General features: G+C 39.6%; 1 protein-coding gene across 5 annotated transcripts in view; it reads left to right on the forward strand.

The window, feature by feature from the left end:
* Window positions 1-23605, forward strand: part of GLI3 (GLI family zinc finger 3) — a 289124-nt gene that overhangs the window by 22565 nt on the left and 242954 nt on the right. For all 5 annotated transcript variants that reach the window (XM_073678216.1, XM_073678219.1, XM_073678220.1 and 2 more), the window contains exon 2: window positions 3953-4115. In XM_073678216.1, coding sequence (XP_073534317.1) covers window positions 3992-4115 — 124 coding nt within the window. In that variant the 5' untranslated portion in view covers window positions 3953-3991. The remainder of the gene's footprint in view (window positions 1-3952; window positions 4116-23605) is intronic.

Consider the following 23605-nt stretch of genomic DNA (forward strand, 5'->3'; position numbering starts at 1 on the left):
ATTTAGATTGTGAGCCCCAATGGGGACAGTGCCGATAAAGTCTGTAAAGTGCTGCGGAATATGTTGGTACATGAGCAAGCAAAGTAATAATCTTACTAACAGGTTTACGTATAGCACCTCCTTAGTAGTCAGGTGAAATTAATGTACTTGATAGCTCCCAAGATGGCTGCAGTGTTGAGGACTGTAATGGGAAGGCTGTTGTGGAAATACAAGAGTTAGCCCTGGAGCATTAGGAGAGGACAAGTACTATGACTGATAGGAATGTTTTTCTCCTGCACTTTGACTGTTATACCAATAGTTTTCCTGTAGTTGGAGGGATGGAGGAGGTGTTCTTAATAACAAAAGTTTAGTGTTCCTTTGGATGGGGATTGAGATACAGTTGATAGTAAGTGTAGGCAATTTGTTGTTGCTTCACGGGAACTTAGAGTCTATAGTATGAGACTTAGTGACCTTTTGATGTGTTTTTATCTGTTCTGAGTTGTTATTTTTTATAGATCTAGATTCATTGTAATTGGTCTTTTAATTCTGCAGTTTTAGAATTCAGGAAAATTAATTTATGTGTTTGATTAAAATTGTGTATGGTAAAATTGTATTATAGTACAAGATCTCACGTTCTTTGTTTAATTTTTACATTTTTCCCCTCAAAACTAGAGATGAGCGAAAAGATTTGCAGGATCCTGGTCCAGTGGCCATATCAGTCAGAGCCCTGTGAAAATCCTCCTGTCTGTCGGCAACCCCTGCACCTTGACTGCAGTATTGTAGAGGCTTCTCTCCATTTGTCCCCTTTATAAGTGCCCCACCATCTCACAACACCATCCAGCTTTCACGGAACCTCCCCCAAATGACCACTTGTAACACCTTTTTTCTTTGGATAAATTGGCCAAATCGACCTTTTATTAAAGAAACATTACAATAAATAACCTTTTAGTAAGGAGGTTCTTGGAGCTCCAAAACCTGGCGGAAACCATAAATATTAATTAACCATCCAGCATTTCCTCCAGCCGCGACCACAGGCTCGGAAGGCCATTTGTTGCCGGAAAACCTTTTCCATAAAACCGACTCCCAGGAACCCCACCCTGAAAAGTCCCAAAATCCGCCAGGCAATTAACCAAAATCCAAACATAAAAGGGGAGGTTACCATCCACCCCATGTACAACCCCCCACCACAATTTTGCCAGCAACTCCAAGAACCCCCTCACCACTGCTTGCTGAAATGACCCAATAACATCAACATCCAACATTTTGATAATTAACCTTAATTGAACCCTCAAGCAAAAGAGGGGCAGGAGGGCGGGACCTTTGCTCTTGGTGCCTTGTGCCGATTGCTAGCCCCCACCCCTTCCTAGACAATATACTGTGCTCTATTGTAAACATCCCCCCTATCTGATCCATCTCTCTAAACTTTTGACCCCACAAAGCCCGGCTTCTATCCATATCTATTTTAACCCTTGCTTGCCCTACAAACTAAGTCATGGATCACTGCGCCTATGGCTTCTCTGAGGGCTGCGTTTTTCCTCTCTGATTAATAAGCCTGGCGTCTTTGTTGGAGTATGGTGCAAACTATTACGTCATGCCTACTAATCAGAAGAGACGCTGGGATTGACAGCAGGTAGGAATAGGTTTGAAGGGGTCTGGTTCACCACCCATAGACTAGATGAGATAGTCTACAGCTCCTATGCAGACTGTGTGTCTCCATGGTAACAGACATCAAACAAACTGTGTAGTCTGAACCTGCAGCCATACGTCCTGCTATTTCTCCTGGCCAACCACATGCACGATAGCATAAAAATCTGGGACAAAAGTATGAAAGTAATAGGCTGCAAGATCACACTGCACAGATTTTGTTTGATTTCTATGACTATGGAGGTGCATAGTCTGCGTAGGAGCTGTAGAAACAAAACGTTTGACTTTTGACGAATACAACTTGTATACTGCAAGATGATTGTGATCCTCTGCTTCTAATAATCTATATGTAGAAGTTGGTAATTTCTCTGTATAGTAGTGTGTATGGTCTTCCGCACTTATTGATCTGTATCTCCTTTGAAGAGTAGAATATGATAAGTCCGTTTTTATGATATACAGAACCTCAATTTGAAGTCTAATGCTCAGAAATGTATTTTAGTCCACCATTTGCTTAAGTGGTCTTTGTTTCAGTTCTTTGTTATTCATAAGAATATTCTATAGTGTGAAAGCCTGACGTCTTCAGGATGAGGAAACCTTATAGTGATAAGGAGCCCATCTTCTCTTCAGGTCTTATCTGCTCACACGTGCTCCACATGCAGAATGCTTTTACCTACTAGGATTCTCTACTTTTTAATTTTTGGAGAGCACAGACAGCAAAGCACAGCTTAGTACTGAGGGAGGTCATCCATTGTAATCAATAAAATGTGCTCATAATTTTATAACTCGACATTCTCAATTATACTTTTTTAAATGTTTTATTAACAATTATCAAACTCACATTTAAGTGTATAAAACTATGGGATATCAGTTCTGACACTTGCCTAATACAATCTTTATCATAGCTATATTATTTTCAATTCTTTGAAAAAAATCCCTTAAAGGGGTTGACCGATGAAAACAAATGATCACCTATCCATGGGGTAGGTCTGTCTGTAGTGACCTGCACCGATCTGCAGAGCAGATTAATTTTATCAATGTGCATCATTGACTGACACTCCATTCATTCCCTATGGGGATACCGAGCATTTCGCTCAGCTTTTTCCATCAGCCCCAGAGAGAATGAATGAAGCAGCAGTGGAGCATCTGACCTGTCACTCCATTTAGTAACAGGGATATAAGTGCCCCATTGGGATTAAAAATTCCCTGCTTGCTGATCGGTGTGGGTCCCAGCAGTCGGACCCCATCCGATCAGTAAATTATCACTTATCCTGCGCATAGGTAATAACTTGTTTTCACTGAAAAACACCTTTACGCGCCAGTTACATTATTGCAAATTTTGTTGAGGGCTATGTTGTGAACGTGCTTTTCTCCATGCCTTGCTATGCCACAATATTAGTGCTTTGCAGTTCCTATTTTATGGCCAGTCACTAAAATGCTATAAAATTTTATAGGAATCATCTAGCCTTAAAGGGATTGAGCTTTACTTAGACATTGATGACTTATTTTAAGTATAAAATTAGGTATAAGATCTATGATTGGGCCCACCAACCAACACCCCTTGAAACCAGTTGTTTGCAGCGCCGCCTTTGTGAACAGTGTAGGCAGAACTGCACAGTTCTGTATATTGTGTGGTAGTTGTTTTCAGGTACTGCAGCCCAGCTACTTTTCATTTCAATATAATCTGAGGTGCAGTTCCTTAGAATGGCCACTAAGTGTAAGGCGGCATGCTATTCTGGCTCTGTACACTGTACAGTACAGCTGACTGCTGCTGGAGCTGCAGACAGCTGACTGGTGGGGGTGCTGAGTGTTGGACACCCACAGATTTGATATTGATTAGATAGATCATCAAAAATATAATTATTGGACAAGTCCAAGTTGTGAAGTAGTAGGTAATAAAATAAATAAAAAAACAATGCTTACCTTTGGATTTTACCAACATGACAGTGCTCTGGTTGTCCTCACCGGTCTGGCCGTGATTACTCCCGATCCATCAGGACTGGAGCGGAAACTCTGTTGACCAACTTGATACATTAGAATACTACATATTGCTCACTCTTGTCTTCCAAAGGGTTGCGCTTTTCTTGGGAAATGATCTCCATGTTAGAATTTGTTTCTACATGTAAATATGTCAAAGCTGAGTACGAGACAGTCTCCTTGAGTCCAGGGTTGCCGCTAAACACCATGGCTGCGCAGATCTTTGCTCTAGAGTAGTATGCTATATTACATTGCCACATGATACTGATGACACATCTTGCAGTACACTGCAGTGACCAGTCGGTAATAGTTTCCACTTTGGTATAACAGTGCAAAACTTATTTGTCATCCACAGCGCTATAAACTGGGAGGTTGTAAGTGATGAGAAGACAACATGGAGACACAGTCTCACAACACTACCATGAGTGAAAAGAAAAAAGCAGAGAACTCCATATTGAAAGCTCACACTAGGACAGACGTGAGTGAGAAGGCCGTTGCTTCCAGTACTACCTCCAATGGTAAGTGGGAAATCCAGAGTCTGGTTATTTGTCTGTGTAAGTGTTAGCTATGTCTGTGTATATATGTGGGAAATTAACTTCTTTAACAGTCTGAGCTGTTCAGATTCATGCATGTATTGCTAGAAAGGAAATTCAGTTCTACAGTTATAATTTTGACGCTGTGACCATTTCTTGCTCTTTACTAATATTTCTTTTTATTTTCGGCCCTTTTTTAATGCATTTTCCCAAATAAAATGTGCACATTCCGCTGAAAAGGAGGTGCAGTCAGCCATATAACACTCCGTCTATAGTTAACTATTTATGTTTTTCTCAACTTAAGTTAAAAAGCTGGCAATAGTATGAATCTAGGATCGTGTGGATAGATGATACCTTGCCCAGTTGGAAATCACCATTTAAGCTTGTGTCTGTTACAACTAAGGATGGCTTGTGACTCATTTTGCTGTGATTACTAATGTAAAATAATCTGCCATTGCTGAACAGTTGGCAGGTGCCCATACACATGAAATCGATGTTGATAGTGGATTTTACTAACACACAGTGTGTTGGTTTCTCACAGCTTTTAAGAGAATCCAGCCGGCTGCACCATGGTGACCTATTTGTACAAGTCTCACCAGCATATGCAGTGAATATGAGGAATATATCCAGATCTCTACAATAGTGTAGAGACCAGAATGTGTCACCTGGCTGCAACATACATTGTGAACCAGCTGATAAATATTATACCTGTAAATGAGCTACCGTATTTTTCAGATTATAAGACGCACTTTTTTCCTCCAAAATTTTGGAGGAAAGTGGGGGGTGCGTCTTATAGTCCGAATACTAGCTCCCTGTATATACTGTGGCTCTGCGTGGTAGGAGGTCTGGGGGAGCAGCAGAGGGGGATCAGCGGGGCACAGAAGGCAGCAGCCAACTGCCGCAGCCTGCGCTGTGCCCGCTACTAAAGAAAATGAATACTCCCTGCTCCCCATGCCCATGGGCGTGGGGAGCAGGGAATATTCATTTTCCTTAATAGCCGGCACACTGTACAGCAGCGCGGCTCCTGCTGCGCTCTGCGGTCTGTGTGCCCGCTATTAAAGCTCATGAATATTCCCTACAACCCACTCCCATGGGTTGTAGTGAATATCCATGGTCTTTAATAGCAGGCACACTGACCGCAGAGCGGCAGCAGGAGCCGTGCTGCGGTACAGTGTGCGCGCTCTCACACTGTGTGAGGGCGCATGGCAGGGACGCCATGCGTGCCTTGTCATGCGCGACTTACACAGTGAGAGTGTCAGCAGCAGAGCGGGACAGCGCTGGAGGAGAGAGGAGGTGAGTATGAGTGTTTATTTTTTTTTTGTGGGCAGCAGGATGGGGGCTCAAGTGGTGCCAAGCATACCAGGATGGGGGATGAAGGGGTGCCAAGCATACCAGGATGGGGGCTCAAGGGGTGCCTTGCATACCATGATGGGGGCTCAAGGGGTGCCATACATGCCAGGATGGGTGATCAAGGGGTGCCAAGCATACCAGTATGGGGGCTCAAGGGGTGCCATGCATACCAGGATGGGTGATCAAGGGGTGCCATGCATACCAGGATGGGGATGAAGGGTGTCATACATATCAGGATATGTGATCAAGGGGTGCCATGCATACCTGGATGGGGGCTCAAGGGGTGCCATACATACCAGAATGGGGGATTAAGGGGTGCCATGCATACCAGGATCGGTGATCAAGGGGTGCCATGCATACCAGGATGGGGGATCAAGGGGTGCCATGCATACCAAGATGGGTTATCAAGGGGTGCCATGAATACCAGGATGGGGGATCAAGGGGTGCCATGCATTCCAGGATGGAGATGAGGGCCATGTATACCAAGATGGGATGGGGGCCACGTATACCAGGAAGGAGGGGCCATACATACCAGGATGGAGGATATTAACAGAATTGAGGTATATTACCCCAGTACCAGTGTCAGCAGCAGACTCCCTCCCCTATAACAGGGCATCATGACCACATTTTTTGCCTAAATATTTTTTTTTCCTATTTCCCCCCTCTAAAACCTAGGTACGTCTTATGGTCTGGTTCGTCTTATAGTCCGAAAAATACGGTATATTGTTTATCCATATACAACCCCAATTCCCAAAAATTTTGGATGCTGCGTAAAATATAAAGAAAACAAGAATGCAATGATTTAGAAATCACTTATAGCCATATTTTATTCACAACAGAACATAGGACACATCCCATTTGAAAAAATTAACTCATTTAGAAATTGATGGCACATTTCATAAAAAATGGGACAATGTTAACAAAAGCCTGGTACTAATGAAAAACAGCTAGAGGGTCAATTTTCAACTAAGTCATATGACTGTTTATTAAAAAAGCATGTTAGAGAGGCAGAGTCTCTCAGGAAACAATATGGTCAGAGGTTCACCAATCTGGACAACTGGGTTTAAGAATTGTGGAACAATTTCTGAATGTAAAATGTTTAATATTTAAATATCTCTCCATGTACACAAAATCATGAAATGATTCAGAGATTCTGGAGAAATTGACGGCCTCTTAGGTGATACTACATTATAAACAGGCATGATTCGATAGTTCATATAACTGCATAGGCTCAGGAATACTTCCAGAAATCATTGTCAACACAGACCATTGTGCAATCCACAAGTGCTAGTTAAAGCTCTATCATTCTCTGGCCCAAAGGCCATGTATAATGGACTGAGGCAAAATGGAAAAGTGTTCTGTGGTCAGATGAACTTCTTTATGGAAACCGGATGCTGTGTTCTGGACTCAGAAGGACCATCCAGCTTGTTATCAGTGCACAGTTCAAAAGCCTGCATCTATGATGGCATGGTGTTACATTAGTACCTATGACATTGGTCGTACATCTTGAAAGGCACTGTGTTTGCTGAGCATTATATTTCAGCGAGAAGGCCTTGGATATTTCAGCAAGACAATGCTAAACCACATACTGCATCCGTCACAATAGCATGGCTTCTCTGAAGAGTTTGGGTGATGAACTGACCACCTGCAGTCCAGACCTTTCACCAATAGAAAAAATTTAGCACATTTTGAAATAAAAAATGCAGCCAAGAAGATCTAGTAGTGTTGGGCAGCGAGAAACCTATATCAGACAAGAATGGGACAACATTCCTTTGCTAAAACTCCAGAAATTGGTCTCCTCACTTAACAGACGTTTTCAGACTGTGGAAATACTACACAATGGTAGACATGGCCTTGTCTTAACTTTTTTAAATGTGTTGTTGCCATCAATATTTTAATTTGGTCATTTGGAAAATGTCTAACTTTCAGCTTCTGTTATGTGTTGTGTTGTAAATAAAATATGGCTACAAGAGATTTCCAAATCATTGCATTATTGTTTCCTTTACATTTTACACAGCATCTAATTTTTTTTCGAAATGGGGTTTTACATTACATTTTTAGATTTTTTTTATAAATCAGACATCCATGGTATAATTTAGATTTCATGGACGGGTTTCTTCTTTCTGCTTCTGTGCGATTAATAGTTCTGCACTTTAAAAACATACCTGCAATTTTTAAAGAACAATTCAATGGCGTCTTTAAACACACACTGACCATGAGTTTTCATGAAATAGCGTTCACTTTGCTAGAAAGGTTAGGCTACGTTCCCATGATGAGCTTTTGGTGAGTTTTTAATGCTGCAAAATTTCTGGACCATTTTTGCACCTATTACTTAAATTAGGTTACTTGAGGTTATTCACTCTATTTTTGTGTGCTTTTTTTTAAAGATGCGTTTTTATCATGTTTTTTACTGCATTTTTTGTGTCTCTTTTTGGTGTGTCATGCTTTAAATAAAGCTGCTTTGTTTTTGATACTTCATAGTATTTGGCTTTGATAAAACTTTATTGATATTCTTAGGTGCGGATTACATGCGCATGTGCGTTTTTCACCTGTGGATTTTCCACATCTAATGCAAGTCTATGGTGAAAATCTGCACATAAAACTTGGCGTATCCGCAAGAGAAATTGACATGCTGCGAACTTGAAACGTGCACCGCAGGTCAGTTTACACTGAGTAAACAAAAGGACAGTGGGTAGGAGATTTCTTTAAATCCCATGCAGTTTGCAGGAACTGTAAGATGCAGGGTATTTGATGCAGCAAAAATATGCAGCGTCAAAAACCAGGGCTGTGGAGTTGGTGTCCATTTTGGTGCAGTTGGTATAAACTGGACCGACTCCGACTTCTAAAATATATAATAAATTGAGAACGATAGTACAATGCAGGTTGTGCTATAAATGTTTTCATAAGAATTTGGGAAAGTTCTGAAATGTCCTATAAATGTCTGTTCTGTTCCTGATCTAAGCTTTTAGTTGAGATGAATCTGTGCTGCACTTTATGTACATGCTCAGTAGTGAGGTAGTGCTGTGGAGTCGGAAGTAAGGGAAATTGAGGAGTCGGAGGTTTGGCTTACTAATCCACAGCCCTGGAAAAACGGACCAAAAGCTCATTGTGGGAACATAGCCTTAAAGTGGATTTTCTGCATAAAATAAAAATATATTGGAAAAAAACATGGCTTTACAATAATAAGATGGAATAAAGTATATTCTTCTTATAGAATATAAAGTGATGTTTTAAAGAATATAAAGCATCTACTGAGTTTATAATCAATACAGTTTATTGAGAGTAAAGCAGGAATAGATGTAATCCTTCCCTATAGCCTTAACAATTGCAGAAGGGAATTAGGATAACACCGTAGGTCATCTCCTAATGTTTTCCAGGTCTTATATAGAAGTTGCGATATAGGGTTGACATGCGGCATACCTGTGTATATTAAATATCACCTTGACTGTTCAACCGTGTAAAGAAAGAAAGTGGAGTTTTCAGTGAGCAAACCGGCATTTCATTTTGGGTCATTTCTTTGAGATCCAGGTGTGCCTCTTTGTCTGCCTTTCAACCTAACTTTGTGGAATTGTAACTCAATATTTCTCATTTTCATACATCACTGCCATTACAATGCATCCATTCTAATGACTTGACGGCTGGAATCTGTCTGCATGAAATCACGACAGGCAACCTAATATCAGCTCTGTGGCATATTTTGGTGGATAAGTTGTAGTTTTGTGGAACTTATGTTTTTTTTTTGAAGAGTGATACAAATTCTGTAAGCAGGATCCTTTGCCTCCCCTTGACACTGATTGACAGCTTTCCCCCCATGCATAGTTAGGGTCTGTGCACATGTTACGTATTTGGTGTCGAAATGTTTGCATCTCTTGCCTGGAAAAACACAATGTTAAATTGGTGCATTTTTGATGCGTTTTTGTCAGATTTTTCCCACTCATTAGTATGGGTTAAATCTGCAGCAAAGTCGCTGAAAAAATTGACCTGCTGTAGATTTAAATCTGCAAGGAAAAAATAAGCAACGTTTGCATGAGTATTCAGGATTCTCATTTGCTTTGCTGGCAGGAAACATTCAAAGTTTTGTGCCAGAAAAAAATGAGACAAAAACGTAACAAATCTGCAACGTGTGCACAGGTCCTATTATGGAAAAAGCTGTTAATCAGCAACAGGGGGAGCCCACAGCTCATGAATATGCCGGACTCCTAGTTTCCAGTACTTGCTTAACGCTGCAATTAATAAATGTTAAGTTTCCAAAAACTGCAACATATTTACAGATAAATGACGCCAATCTAACATCAGGGCAACTTTGATTACTAGGCAGCATGAAGGCAGGGTGATGGGTTCCCTTTAAAGCATCATTGCTCCTGTAACATCCGGGATGTGAGAAGCTAATGCTGGATTCTTCTTCAGTATAACAAATATGGGTCAGTGGGAGACTTTCTTTTTTTTTACTGCCTTTGTTATAAGCAAACTTGTTTTGAGAAGACATAGTAATGGGTTTCAGACTTCTCTCCAGTCATTGGCTACAGGATGTCATCCTTTCATGGTATCCCCTGGTGTATTGTGGCATACATGCTTTATTATCTCCAATCAGTGTTGTGTACAGACATTTCCTGCAAAAGAAAATTCCTTCACACTGCAGCCTCCCACAAGACACTACTAGCAAAGAGCAGCGAACAGATGACTGCCTACGTCCTGAAGATAAAATAATAGCCATAAATAATCAGAATAAAACAAAATAAACAGTCATGAGTTTCTAAAATGATGCACATTCTTTAAGAACCCTATTGTTGTCTTAAATAACCTGAAGATGAGGCCCATAGAACCCTATAGGCTTATACTATGCCTGCTTGTGTGATTTCATACTGTATTACAGAGGCATTCAAACCCTAGGAATACAGAACACGATGACGGAGCTATGCAGAGACTCGCCTATGGGTACATGGATAAGGAGTCAGTGTCGCAGAATTGTTGTGTTCATGAGACCTAATGGTTCTAGATGGATAGTGTTAGTGGATGGGAATGTGTCATTTCTCACGCATACATTGAAGTTTTTCAGACTATTTGCTTTCTCCTTCTTTTTAGACAACATGCTTAACATGAGAATTTTAGTGGCATTTTTTCGGACTGATGTAAGGGAAATGACATCATATACACACTAAGCATTCTGTTTTGCTGTTGCATTTTAGGAACAGAAAAATAGAATTCAAGGGGATCAATCGCATGGTGACATCAAGGGTTTCCATCATTGTGTCTGTCCTTTTACTGGAATAAAAATAGAGCTAATTTTTTTAGGCCATTTATGAAGGAATCTGTGACAAAGCCTCCAATGCATATTTTAAACCAGCCCATAAACCATATGTATTTTTTTGTGTTTTTCTATTTTTTTTTATTTAGTTGGTAATTTGCTGAAGAATCGCCAGATTTTCACCCGGTGGCCTTACATTTACAGTCTTATACTGTGCTGTGTGTACTTTGGTAAAGAGGCACTTCATACACATTTTCGCTTGTACAAATATGGCATTAAAAGAGAAACCCATAGTTAGAGTCTCCTGCTATACCATCTCAATGTTTAGTGCGTAAAAGTGGAGGTATTTGTGGATCAGCCTTAATTCTTGTACGTTTTTAAGTCTCACGATGAAATAGTATTTGCTTTTTCTGGAAATAAATATACATAATTGGGCAATCATCTTTCTGCATGAATTTAGCATGTACCAACTTTATTAAATAATAAAGAAAAGCACATTAAATATACATCTGCAAATTGCCTCTTCAGAGAAGAAGAGGACTAGAACTCCAGTGCCACCTATTGGGGATAGCAATCCTACAAGTCATTATCGACCCTTTAATGAGCTTTGTCATTTCACTTAGGATAAAAGCCAGACCAGAATCTCAGTTTTCAAACACAGTGTTTCGGTTTGTTGCCCTTGTCAGTGCAAAGCATGAGATCTGATTTGGCTAGGTGAGAGGCTTAAGACTGGAATCTAAGGGGTAACCTTTCTTCGTGTGCAGATTGACATGCCTGGCCTGGCATGTCAGAGTGAGGAGACATGTGCCATGCATGCTTCTCTGTGAAATTAAACATAGTACAAGCTATTCTAAGTAGCAATCCTAAAAGTCACTATTGACCCTTTAACGAGCCTTGCCATTTGACTTAGGATAAAAGCCAAACCAGAATCTCAGTTTGCAGACACGGTGTTTTGAGGTATTGCCCCTCGTCAATGCGAACTAAGAGATCTGATTTGGCTAGATGAGAGGCTTAAGACTGGGATCTAAGGGGTCTAGCTTGTCACTCTCCACAAGGAGAAACGTTACCCTTAGATGCCAGTCTTAAGTCTCTCACCTAGCCAAATCAGATCTCATACTTTGCACTGACGAGGGGCAATACCTCAAAACACTGTGTGCAAACTGAGACTCTGGTTTGGCTTTTGTCCTAAGTCAAATGGCAAGACTCGTTAAAGGGTCGATAGTGACTTTTAGGATTGCTACTTCCAATAGGTGGCACTAGAGTTCAAGTTGTCTTCCTCTCTGAAGAGGCAATTTGCATATTTAATTTCATAGAGGAGCATGCATGGCACATGTCTCCTCACTCTGACATGCCAGGCCAGGCATGTCACTCTGCACAAGGAGAAACGTTACTCCTTACATTAAATACAGGTATTTTTCCTCTACCTGAATATAATGTTGCTGACTTTCCCTCTCCGTTGTCTATAGTGGGAGCAACGAGTAGAGATAAAACATAATTTTAACATTCTTAATAATTTTGCGGATGATGTGACTACCTTTTTTGCAGTTTACTTTATTGCTTACATGGAAAAGCTATCCCATTGTCTCCCATATCCTCTGTGTATTTACACCTGCACCATCACAGTTTACCAGAAAATAATTACCTGTTAGATGACATGATGTATTGTTTGAGGAAAACACTGCGAAATGTCCCAGATTTATCATTTACGATTTTGTAATTAAAGACAGATTCCATAACGAGAGTAGATGGACAACTCATTTTGCACACGTTAATGACATTATTTTTAATGAGTTACAGACCATTATGCACAGGAATGAAAATACATTCAGTTCTGGGGTAATGTTAGCAATAGCTTTGTAAATTACCGTGTACTGTATTTAGTATTTTATTTAAGGATGAACTAAGGATCATTGCTTTTTTATAGCTGCAAATTTTTGGTTCATTGGTGCGAATAGTCCGTGTTTCCTTTTCCTCACAGAGCCATAAATGACGACTAAAACAGTCGCTAGAGTGAGCTAAAAATTATTGGCACCTAAATTTATTGTTTTAAGAATTAAAGCCGGTGTTGTGCTGCTGAGAATATGCAAACTTTGTTGGGACAAGCCATGATGGTAACGATCGATTGTCCTCATACAATTTGCACATACACATGATTGCCACATGTCAATGAAATTGTAGTGAGCTCCAGTCAACCAGCTAGGTAATCCGATCAGCACACGTTATCTGCCTGTGTATTAGGGTCTTTACCTGTAGGCCCAGTTACACTGGCCAATTAGCCGGACTAATTCCTAGTTTTAGTGACCTAATTGGTGTGAGTAAAATGAAATGATGCCATAAAAATGAGTATCTGCTATGATCGCTACATGTAAATGCCACTCATTCACATTTATAATAGACATTGATGCTGCTCAGACAGGATCGGCCTGACGAGAATGACCTTGAGATCATCACCATGGATTGTTTCTAATTTCATGAACAAAAAGCCTTTAACTGAAAACTTTGGACTTCAAATAAATATTTTGTTTAGATTTTAAGTTCATTATATGAATCAAGGAAAGATTATTCACTGCCAGATCTAAAATAAAGGAGGGTGGCTAGGCTGTGGAGTTGGTCAGCCAAACCTCCGACTCCTCAATTTCCATGACACCGACTCCACGACTCCCTCACACATGGCTCATGTTTAAGTGATAAATTTACTGCAACACAGATTCATCTCAGCTAAAAGTCAAGACCCTGAGATCAGGAATAGGACAGACATTTATAGGACAGTTCATAACTTTCCCAAATTCTTACGAAAAAATATTCCCCACAAACTGCATTGAACCTTTGTACCCAATTTATTATGTATTTTAGAAGTCGGAGTTGGTCCATTTTATTCCGACTCTACCAAAATGGGCTTCAACTTCGACTGCCACTCCACGACTCCGACTCCACAGCCCTGATGTCCAAACCCTCTCCCAACGTAAAATGTGGAGGGAAAGAAGCATCGGGCATAGTTTGATTTCAACATGGCTGATCCTTCTCCCCTCAGCCAAGCCACAAGTGTATATGTGTGGTGTGGGGGGAGCGAGAAGAGGAGGGGTTGTTAAAAAGAAGTAATTAATGTTTACTCATAATCTACTTTATATGGTGTAAGCCCAACAGCTCCAATACATTTTCTCTTAAGAAATATAAGGATTGGGCATTTTAATTTAAACATGCCCAGTTTATTGTCCAGGCCAATAAGCGCTGCCCATGGTATCTAGCTGCAGCTCATCTCTCTCTTCCTGTTGAAATTAACACATATTTTTATGGGAGTGATGGGGAAGCCTCGTTTATCCATTGATGCTTTACAATTTGTAGTATAACATTTCTTTTAACCCTTTCCCAAGATATTAATATCATTCGTCGCGTCCCCTTCTTTATTGCAAGCTCAGGCACTGAGCTTGCATCATTGCCGGCTATGTTATTGCTGGCTATGTTATTCAGCCATTATGTGTCTTTAACAACAGTGGTTGGAGTTGAGCTCCGCCGACTGGTATAAACCCTTTATATGCCACTGTCAATCTCTGACAGCAGCATTTAATGCATGCAGTCTTGGGGGTGTGGCATTCCACGCAACCATCAACTTTCACCTTGACGCTATCACAGGGTGCCCTTGGATTACTTTTGCAGCTGGAGGTCTCCTGAAGACCACCATGCCTGCCATTACAGAACTTCTATGAAGACCAGCTACACATTTGGGCTTCATAATAGGCCAGTTATCAGGGGATCGCATATTCAAGTACCAAAAAATAGAAAAGAAAAAAAGTTTTTTAAAATACAACTAAGAAAATGTAAAAACTTTGAATCACCCTCTTTTTCCCCCTCATTCAAAAGGAAGAAATAATAAAAATAATAATAAAAAATAATGCAATATTGCTGGTTTTGTAAATCTTTGAGTGATCAACATATAAAATTAGTTTTTGCTGACCTGTAAACACCTTACAGAGAAAAAAAAACGCCAGAAGTTTTTTGGGTCGATGTAACAAAATGCAATAAAAAGCGATCAAAGTATTGTATCTACCCAAAATGGTATTAATAAAAACATCAGCTCGCTACACAAACAAGCCCACTTACAGCTCCATTTATGGGAAAATTAAAATGTTACTGGTCTTAGGAGATGGTGACGTAACAAAAAATTTTTTATGAATTTCCTTTTCACCACTTAAAAAATACTTTTTTGATATCGCTATAATTGTACTGAGCTGGAGAATCATGCTGCCAGGTCATTTTTATTGCACAATGTATGCCATGAAAACAAAACCCAAAAATCAATTGCAGAATTGCATTTTTTGTGCAATTTCACTGCACTTGAATTTTTTTTCCTGTTTTCAAGTACATTGAATGGCAAAATGAATGGTGTCATTCAAAACTACAACTCGGCCCTAATACTGCTATGTAAATGGAAAAAGAAAAAAATTATGGCTTTTGGAAAAAAAGGAGTAAAAAAACGAAAACACAAAAATGGAAATTCGCCGTGTTGAGAAAGTGTTAAAGCTGTATGCCAAGTCTGCATGCAAAGTTGCAACCCTATAGGATGCTGCTAACTAAGATTTATCCTGATAGAAGTGTTTTTAGAGCCTTTAGCTTCATCTTCCTCAATGGAACCGCTATACAATGGGATACTGTGGGATCAATATCCTATTGTCAGGCCAAATCCACATAAGATGGTGAATAATTTATAAATTCATCTATGGATACATTTGACAATTTCAGAAACATTTGTCTCAGTGGAGTATGTTATGCTTGTTTATATAGTGCCATCATCACTGTCCCCATTGGGGCTAACTATCTTAATTCTCGATCAGTATGTCTTTGGGATGTGGAAGGAAACCCACACAAACACAAGCAGAACATACAAACTCCTTGCAGATGTTGTCCTTGGTGGGGTTTGAACCCAGGAGTCAAGTGCTGCAAAGCAACAGTGCTAACCACCGAGCCACCGTCCTGACCAAGTTTGTAGAGTTGCTCATATTATCCAAATACTCCTTCGAATTCAACGTTTCCATCTTTCCCACTGATATAATCATAAATGTATTACCGTATACTTGTATAGCTTTGTCATGGAAGAACTTTGTATTGCATGTAAAGTTTTTTGTTTTCTTATGAAACAAGATATCTGATTGATAGCTGGAGACACCAACAGTCTAAACAACCCCCATACCCTTACCATTACAAACATAGAGGCATAGTTGTAGTACTGAGATACAGAATATACGAAAAAGTAGAAACGTAACACTTGTATTAGGTCGGTGTAGAAGAACTAGCAAACAATAAAATGTAGAAGTTCATATATTGGGCTTACTATGTAGTTATTGATTAGTTAGTATTGGTATCGTTTAGCCATAACATGCTACACCAGTGCATTGCAGACCTCTTGTAATTAATTTATCCTTTGTACTTTATGCGGAGCTGGATTTTGCCAAGACGTCTTCCGAAGGCCTGATACCATTTTCTTAAGACATGGAAAAGTTAAGTTTGAGTCCAATTATTAAATCTTTGGAGACCATTCCCACATGGTTGTGTAAATGGTAGCTTCATCCTGCGTTCTTTCATCTCTTTCCCTGCTCTCCTGGCTTGACAGTTGAAAAGCTCTGACTGTGCCACACAATGGTTTGATTGGTTTCTCTGGGGGAGGCTTTTCCCTGCCTCATCATTCGCCAGGCAGGTGGACCAGAAAAGTCTCTTGATTCTTTTGTTGCTTCTCAAAGTCCGGGGGTCTTTGACTGAATAAATCCGCCGTCATGGGATAATTTGCTAAAAGGAGACTGAAAGATTTGAGAGAAAAGCCTCACTACTTGGGTGCTGAATTAATGAAATAACTTGGGCCCTGGAGTTTGCAATTGAAAAATCACTAGGAATGCAATGAGGGGCGGAGACCAACTTCAGAATGCAAGTCTTTTATTCCCCATAATAAGCTATAAAGGCTTTCAGTGATGTAGCTAAGTAAGGTGGCTTGTCTGGCCTCTGGTTATTTGCATTTTAACACCGTAGGAAGGGAAGCCCTTTGCGAGAATAAAAGCCGCTCGCATGCAGCGTCTACTTACTCATTAGATTATTGCAAGTGGATAGAAAGAATCACACATGACAGAACTTAAGGCTGAGTTAACCCTGGATGAAAAGTAATTTACAGATAGTCTGTCCTTAGCCATATTTGTAGCCCCGATAAGGTTTCATTTCAGAATGGATAGGCGACATTTCCCCTAACGGACCCATTCTGCGACACCTGTGATAACAGCTCTCAGATCCTAATTGAAATTGGTTTCAAAATGGATTTTCACTTTCCTCTGTCTGAGAAAAATATTGAATGGGCTCCAAGCTGCCACGGAGAATCTTAGACCTTGGCGTTAGGAGCAGGAAGCCGGGATCATCTTTCAAAACAGTGTCGATGACATGTCAGTGTGGTTATAGGTCTTATTAATGAACTCATTGATCATTTGATGAGGGCGATAATACACAGGATCCTTCCGCTATTTCAAAATTAGATCTCCGCAAACCGTTTAAGTGGGAAAGCAAGGGACGATTAGAAAGAAAAAAACGGACAGGAGCTTGTACTGAGGGGACCAGCTCCTTATAAAACTGAAAAGTGATTGCAAGATAATGATGAAGGTAATGGCTATTATTATTATTATTATTATCATTATCATCATCATATAATTAGCTCACAAACTCTCTCTTGTCCCGAAGTTCCGGAATGCGGCTTTTTTTTCACGTAGGGATAGGTTTTCATAGGGTTTTCATAAGGGAAATGTTACGGGCTTCTCATATTTCACTTTGAATTGTCTCTTAGGTGTTTCGCCATTCTCTGTGCTAGCGTGGGTCAATTCATCCCCTATTCAGTGCTTGAAAGAAGATCTGTGATCAAAGGCTTTAGTGATGTCACTGATCTCTGGTGATTGATTGGGAACAGAAGTTTTGCAGCATTTCGCATGTCTTCTTTCTTATCACATCAAATCCATTAGCATCTCATTTTCGAGCTCTCCCAAATTTAAGTTGCGTATGCTTCATATTTTAGTCTTTTAATGTTAAAGTCAACTACAAATACAAGGACTTAAGAGGATTTATCTAATTCAGCTTTTCACAAAGTATAATTTATTAGCTTGCACATTTGTGCATTACATATAAATATATATATATTTTTTTAATATCATTCAGTTTTATTAAACTTCTAGATATACTGGTGATTAATCTATAAATGTATATCTCTTCACACTATGCTTTATCTATTTTTTTTATATATCTCATCAAGTTCTTTTGTCTGTATTACATTTATTTTTTAGATTAGTACCTCTTATTTAATTCTATCTATATGAAGAATATTGAACTTATAATAGAAAAAATATCCATAATATCATTAAAGGGTATTATAGGGAGACAAAGCTAGTCTGATACAGTACCCGCCCTGCTCCTGTTGATTGACAGGTCTCTCCTTTGGTTCACATATGGGAGTGACCTGTCAACCAATGAGCTGAGCAGGGAGAAGCTGGCCATTGACTGTACAGGTCTACTCAGGTCTCTTCCTCTAGTTTCCACATGTTTTTTCAATCTATGTTTTTACTGAAATTAGTCTGCATTTCGAAATGCAGCTACGCTGCGATTCACTCCAGAACGCAATTTCTGTGGAGTTAGATCTGACACTTATTTTCGACTAACTTTTAGCTTCTGAATCCAACAGTGACCCCGGTTTTTCTCTATCACAACCACTTTTTCAGCTACAGGATACCCTCCCTAATGCTGTCTGTGTGTCCACAGCATGAAGCTATTCATTTATTTTCCTTAGTTGAGGAAGGTTTTTGAATTTAGTAGTTATTATTAACCAAGAGTGAGCCAAGGATGGACAACCAGCGAACTGAACTGGGAAATATAGTCCTTCTTCTCTGACTGTACAGAACACAATGGGCTGCTATGCTCCTAGCCATTCACTGCCAAGAGGGCCATTAAAGGGGTATTCCCATCTTCAAGATCCTATCCCAATATGTAGTAGATGTAATATTATTATTATTATTATTATCATTATTATTATTAGCAAATACCTCCAATTAGAAATTCAGTATAGTATGGATACCTAAGGTCCTGTATTGCCTGCACATGAGGAAAGAGACTTAGCGAATCAGAAAAACTATACTATATTTCTAATTGGAAGTATTTGCTAGTATTATTATTACTACACCTACTACATATTGGGATAGGATCTTGGGAGATGGGAATATCCCTTTAATGGTTCGCATGAGCATCAGACCTGGAGTATGGAGCAATGTGGTATGAGATTACCTGGTATGACTGCATGTCCATCACTTACCTGTGGAATAGATGGCACCAGGAGTCACAATAAGAAGGAAACAAACCAGTGGAAGCAGAGTGATGCTCTGGGCAATGTTCTGCTAGGAAACTGGCATTCATGTGAATATTACTGTGACATATATCACCCAGCTTCACATTGTTGCACACTAAGTCTACCCCTTCATGGCAAAGGTATTATCTAATGGCATGGGTATCTTTCAGCAGGATAATGCATCCTGCCATACTGCAAAAAATATTCAGAAATGGTTTGAGGCACATTCAAGGTGTCTTTATATTAACACTTCACTTTTTTAGTACAAAATAACAATATATTGACAGAATATCATACCCTATTAGCATTTATCATTCAGTCGGAATTCTATGCACTCATAATGGGGTGTGAATAATACATTGGCCCCCCTGGGTGTCACTCTCAGCTAGTGGTTGTTCTTCAGATTCTGTATAATTGATACATAAGGTCAAATTTAACTATGACATGTAACTGCCTAATAAATACTTAACTCTATACCCAAAACGACTGTAGGGGCATGTTTTTCTGTGCATTTCATCCATACAAATAGCTATGTGAACTGAGTATATTAGATACTAAGTTGTACAATGAGAACACCGTAAAGGATTATTATTATTATTATTTATTATCATAGCGCCATTTATTCCATGGCGCTTTACATGTGAAAAAGGGGTATAATACAAGAACAATTACAATAATCTTGAACACAATGTGACAGCGACTGGTACAGGAGGAGCGAGGACCCTGCCCGCGAGGGCTCACAATCTACGAGGGATGGGTGAGGATACAGTAGGTGAGAGTACAGCTGGTCGTGCAGCGGTATGGTGGAGCAAGGGTTACCGCAGGTTGTAGGCTTGTCGGAAGAGGTGGGTCTTCAGGTTCCTTTTGAAGGTTTCCACGGTAGGCGAGAGTCTGATGTGTTGGAGTAGAGAGTTCCAGAGTAGGGCGGAAGCACGGGGGAAATCTTGTATACGGTTGTGGGAGGAGGAGATAAGAGGGGAGTAGAGCAGGAGATCTTGTGAGGATCGTAGGTTGCGTGCAGGTATGTAACGGGAGACTAGGTTGGAGATATATGGAGGAGACAGGTTGTGAATGGCTTTGTATGTCATGGTTAGGGTTTTGAACTGGAGTCTCTGGGCAATGGGGAGCCAGTGAAGAGATTGACAGAGAGGAGAGGCCGGGGAATAGCGGGGGGACAGGTTGATTAGTCGAGCAGCAGAGTTTAGGATAGATTGGAGGGGTGCGAGAGTGTTAGAGGGGAGGCCACAGAGCAGGAGGTTGCAGTAGTCAAGGCGGGAGATGATGAGGGCGTACACTAGTGTTTTTGCAGATTCATGGTTTAGGAATGTGCGGATCCGGGAGATATTTTTGAGTTGGAGTCGGCAGGAAGTGGAAAGGGCTTGGATATGTGGTTTGAAGGAGAGTTCCGAGTCCAGGGTTACCCCAAGGCAGCGAGCTTGAGGGACTGGGGAGAGTGGGGAGAGTGGGCAGCCATTGACGTTGATAGATAGGTCAGTTGGGAGGGTTGAATGAGATGGCGGAAAGATGATGAATTCTGTTTTGTCCATGTTAAGTTTTAGAAATCTGGCAGAGAAGAATCCTGAAATAGCAGACAGACATTGTGGGATTTTGGTTAATAAGGAGGTGATATCGGGTCCAGGGAGGTAGATTTGTGTGTCATCAGCATAGAGGTGATAATGAAAGCCATGAGACTCTATGAGCTGTCCCAGGCCTAAGGTGTAGAAGGAGAAGAGCAGGGGCCCTAGAACTAAACCTTGGGGGACATTTACAGATAGGGGGCGAGATGAAGAGGTGGTGTGTGAGTGGGAGACACTGAATGTCCGGTCTGTTAGGTACATATTATTATTATTATTTATTATTATAGCGCCATTTATTCCATGGCGCTTTACATGTGAAAAAGGGGTATACACAGCAAAACAATTACAATAATCTTGAACAAAACGTGACGGCGACTGGTACAGGAGGAGTGAGGACCCTGCCCGCGAGGGCTCAGTCTACAAAGTATGGACTGGTACATGCAAGTTGCGGCAGTCCCCAGAAACAGTGCTCAGGACAGTTTTATATGTAGTCATTTTATTAGTAATTGTTTTGATTTTTAGGAGAAATGTTGTTCAATTCCACAGCATGAGACATAAATGTAACAAAAATATTATTCAGAGGCGCAAAAAGTGTCACTAATGGAAAGGTTCTCTATAATAATGACCCCAAAGTAGCAAAGCTTGAAAATTGCATTTGAATTGACTTGATTGTTACATATGTGCTCCATAAATGGTGGTAAAACAAGGTAAAAGTAAACCAACAATAAACATAATACCGTAATAACTATTTGTTGCACTTTTATGATCTTTATATTTTTTCTTCATTTAATGTTACAAAATGAGCAAAATAATTTTGGGGGTGTAAAGTTAAATGGGAAAAGAAATTTACGTTTTTGTTAGATAATATTTCACAAATGACTCCTGCCTTCCATTATCACATATTCCTAGGTATATATATACTTACAATAATTAACCATTGGTAATCATATTTTATAAAGGAAGGCCAGAATGCATACGTACAGAATGGCAATAACACAAGCAGGAGGCGGGAGTGATTTTTTATGCTCACCATGAATTCAGCATCTAAATTGAATCAGATACACCTTAGAATAGTGTGGAGTGATTGCATCTTGAATGGAAAATGAGAACATCTGCAGAATTCCAGTTCGATGGAACAGGAGCTGTAGAAGGAAAAGTTTGATGCAAACCAGAGCAGAACTATTAATCATGAGCAGAGTTACTTCCTAAGGGCTGCCACTGACTGTCAGAGGAGATTGCCGCAGGCTTGTTTATTGCTGATTCCCTCTAGAGAAAACTTCAATTTGTGGGCTGGTCTCTGAATGGGATTGATAACTCTGTTTATGGACCAGGATGAGCATCTATAGATAACAGATAATGCAAATTAGTCTACAGTCTGTGATAAGCCTGTAAAGTAATTATTGTTGGAGATTGATTGAATGATTTTGGAGTGATACTTTTTGGTTGCCGCTAAAGGACACAAAGTCACAATGTAGAGCCTGCGGAAATATGTAGATTGAATAATCTCTTTTTACTTGCTCACTAATTTATTTTTGGAGAATGCGTTTATGCTGTATGCTTTTACCATGCTTTTCTTACTATGTATGGCTTCACAATTGGATATACATAAAGTATATATCAAATAAAATATAAATATGTCAGAAATTTGTAGTAAAGTGTAAAGTATCAGCCTCATTTTGCAGCATATACGTTGTTGGCCTTGTGATCTCATAATGACTTAGAATAATTAGATAATTTGACATAAGAACTAAAAAGACATTGACAGGAAAAAGAACCCTTTTTTATGATGAAAGTGAAAATTGTGATAGGAGGGGAATTGGCTTTTATGAAATGCTCATAGGTCTCCCATCAAGAGACCAAGGTTTTCATGTCCCTCATCCACAGTAGTGGACAAGTAATTTGTGTTCTTTGTCTTTTTCTCTGAGAACCATCTAAATTGGTGCCCAGATTAATCATTGTGTTTGCGCCTATTTTTGGTCTAGTTTTGTGTGTTTTGCACCTTTTTTGTTCATTATTCTATTTGAGTCTTTTTTTTAAGTCAAACCAAGTAGGATCCCAGCACTCACATGTGAAATAATTAGCCGTGTACTGTCGTCTCAACATAATGAAAATTTCTCAATAATAAAGACTCCAAAGTAGCAAAGCTTGAAAATTGCATTTGAATTGACTTGATTGTTACATATGCGTTCAAAAATGGTAATTTCTTCTACCTTCAACTGGTTTTACAACTTTTTTCTTCCAAAGTTGCACGTTTCATAAAATGGTGCAAAATTTGCACCAAAATACTGGCAAAAAAAATACACCAGTGGGGGACTGGAGTGGAGTTGCTCCAAATTGTGCGACTTTTTAAAAACTAAATTCCACCCACAGAGCTGAAAGCAAAATAAAACAGGTAAGCACATATAAAATAAAAAATGGTGCAAATAGAATAATGAATTGGGTGCAAATATAAGAAAGGCATTAAGCACACAAAGCTAGACCAAAAACAGTCACATTGGCAATAATGTATCGGGCCTTATTGTTTTAGTGTTAGCCGATATTTTTAGGGTTTCTAGTTATCTACCATACTCTCTTGAAAATCAAGTAGTGCACCGTTTCCTTCCTATAGCCTCTGCGCTCCACTGTTTATTGCTGGTTACGAAATAAGCTCACTGAATCCATCAGTGAGCTCGTTCTAATGGTCTGATACGGAGTTTCTAACTCTTTTATCTGTATTTTTCTGAGCTCTTAGCTTATTTATGACTACAAACAACATCAAGGTTAAATGTTCAGCAAAACAAAGAGCTTGTTAAAGCCAAGTAGTACAAAACTCTTAATAAAACCCAATTGCAACAATTTTTTTGCCTCTTATAAATGCATTTCAGTAAAGAAAATTTTACCACAAAGGTGTCCCCTTTAATCACTATGATATTTTATGAAAAATAAGAGTTCAGAAAGTTGTAAAAATTAT

The sequence above is a fragment of the Phyllobates terribilis genome, unplaced genomic scaffold (genome assembly GCF_046119375.1).
Source record: "Phyllobates terribilis strain yellow unplaced genomic scaffold, ASM4611937v1 Scaffold_4__5_contigs__length_816908805, whole genome shotgun sequence".
In the NCBI taxonomy this organism is placed as follows: Eukaryota; Metazoa; Chordata; class Amphibia; order Anura; family Dendrobatidae; genus Phyllobates; species Phyllobates terribilis.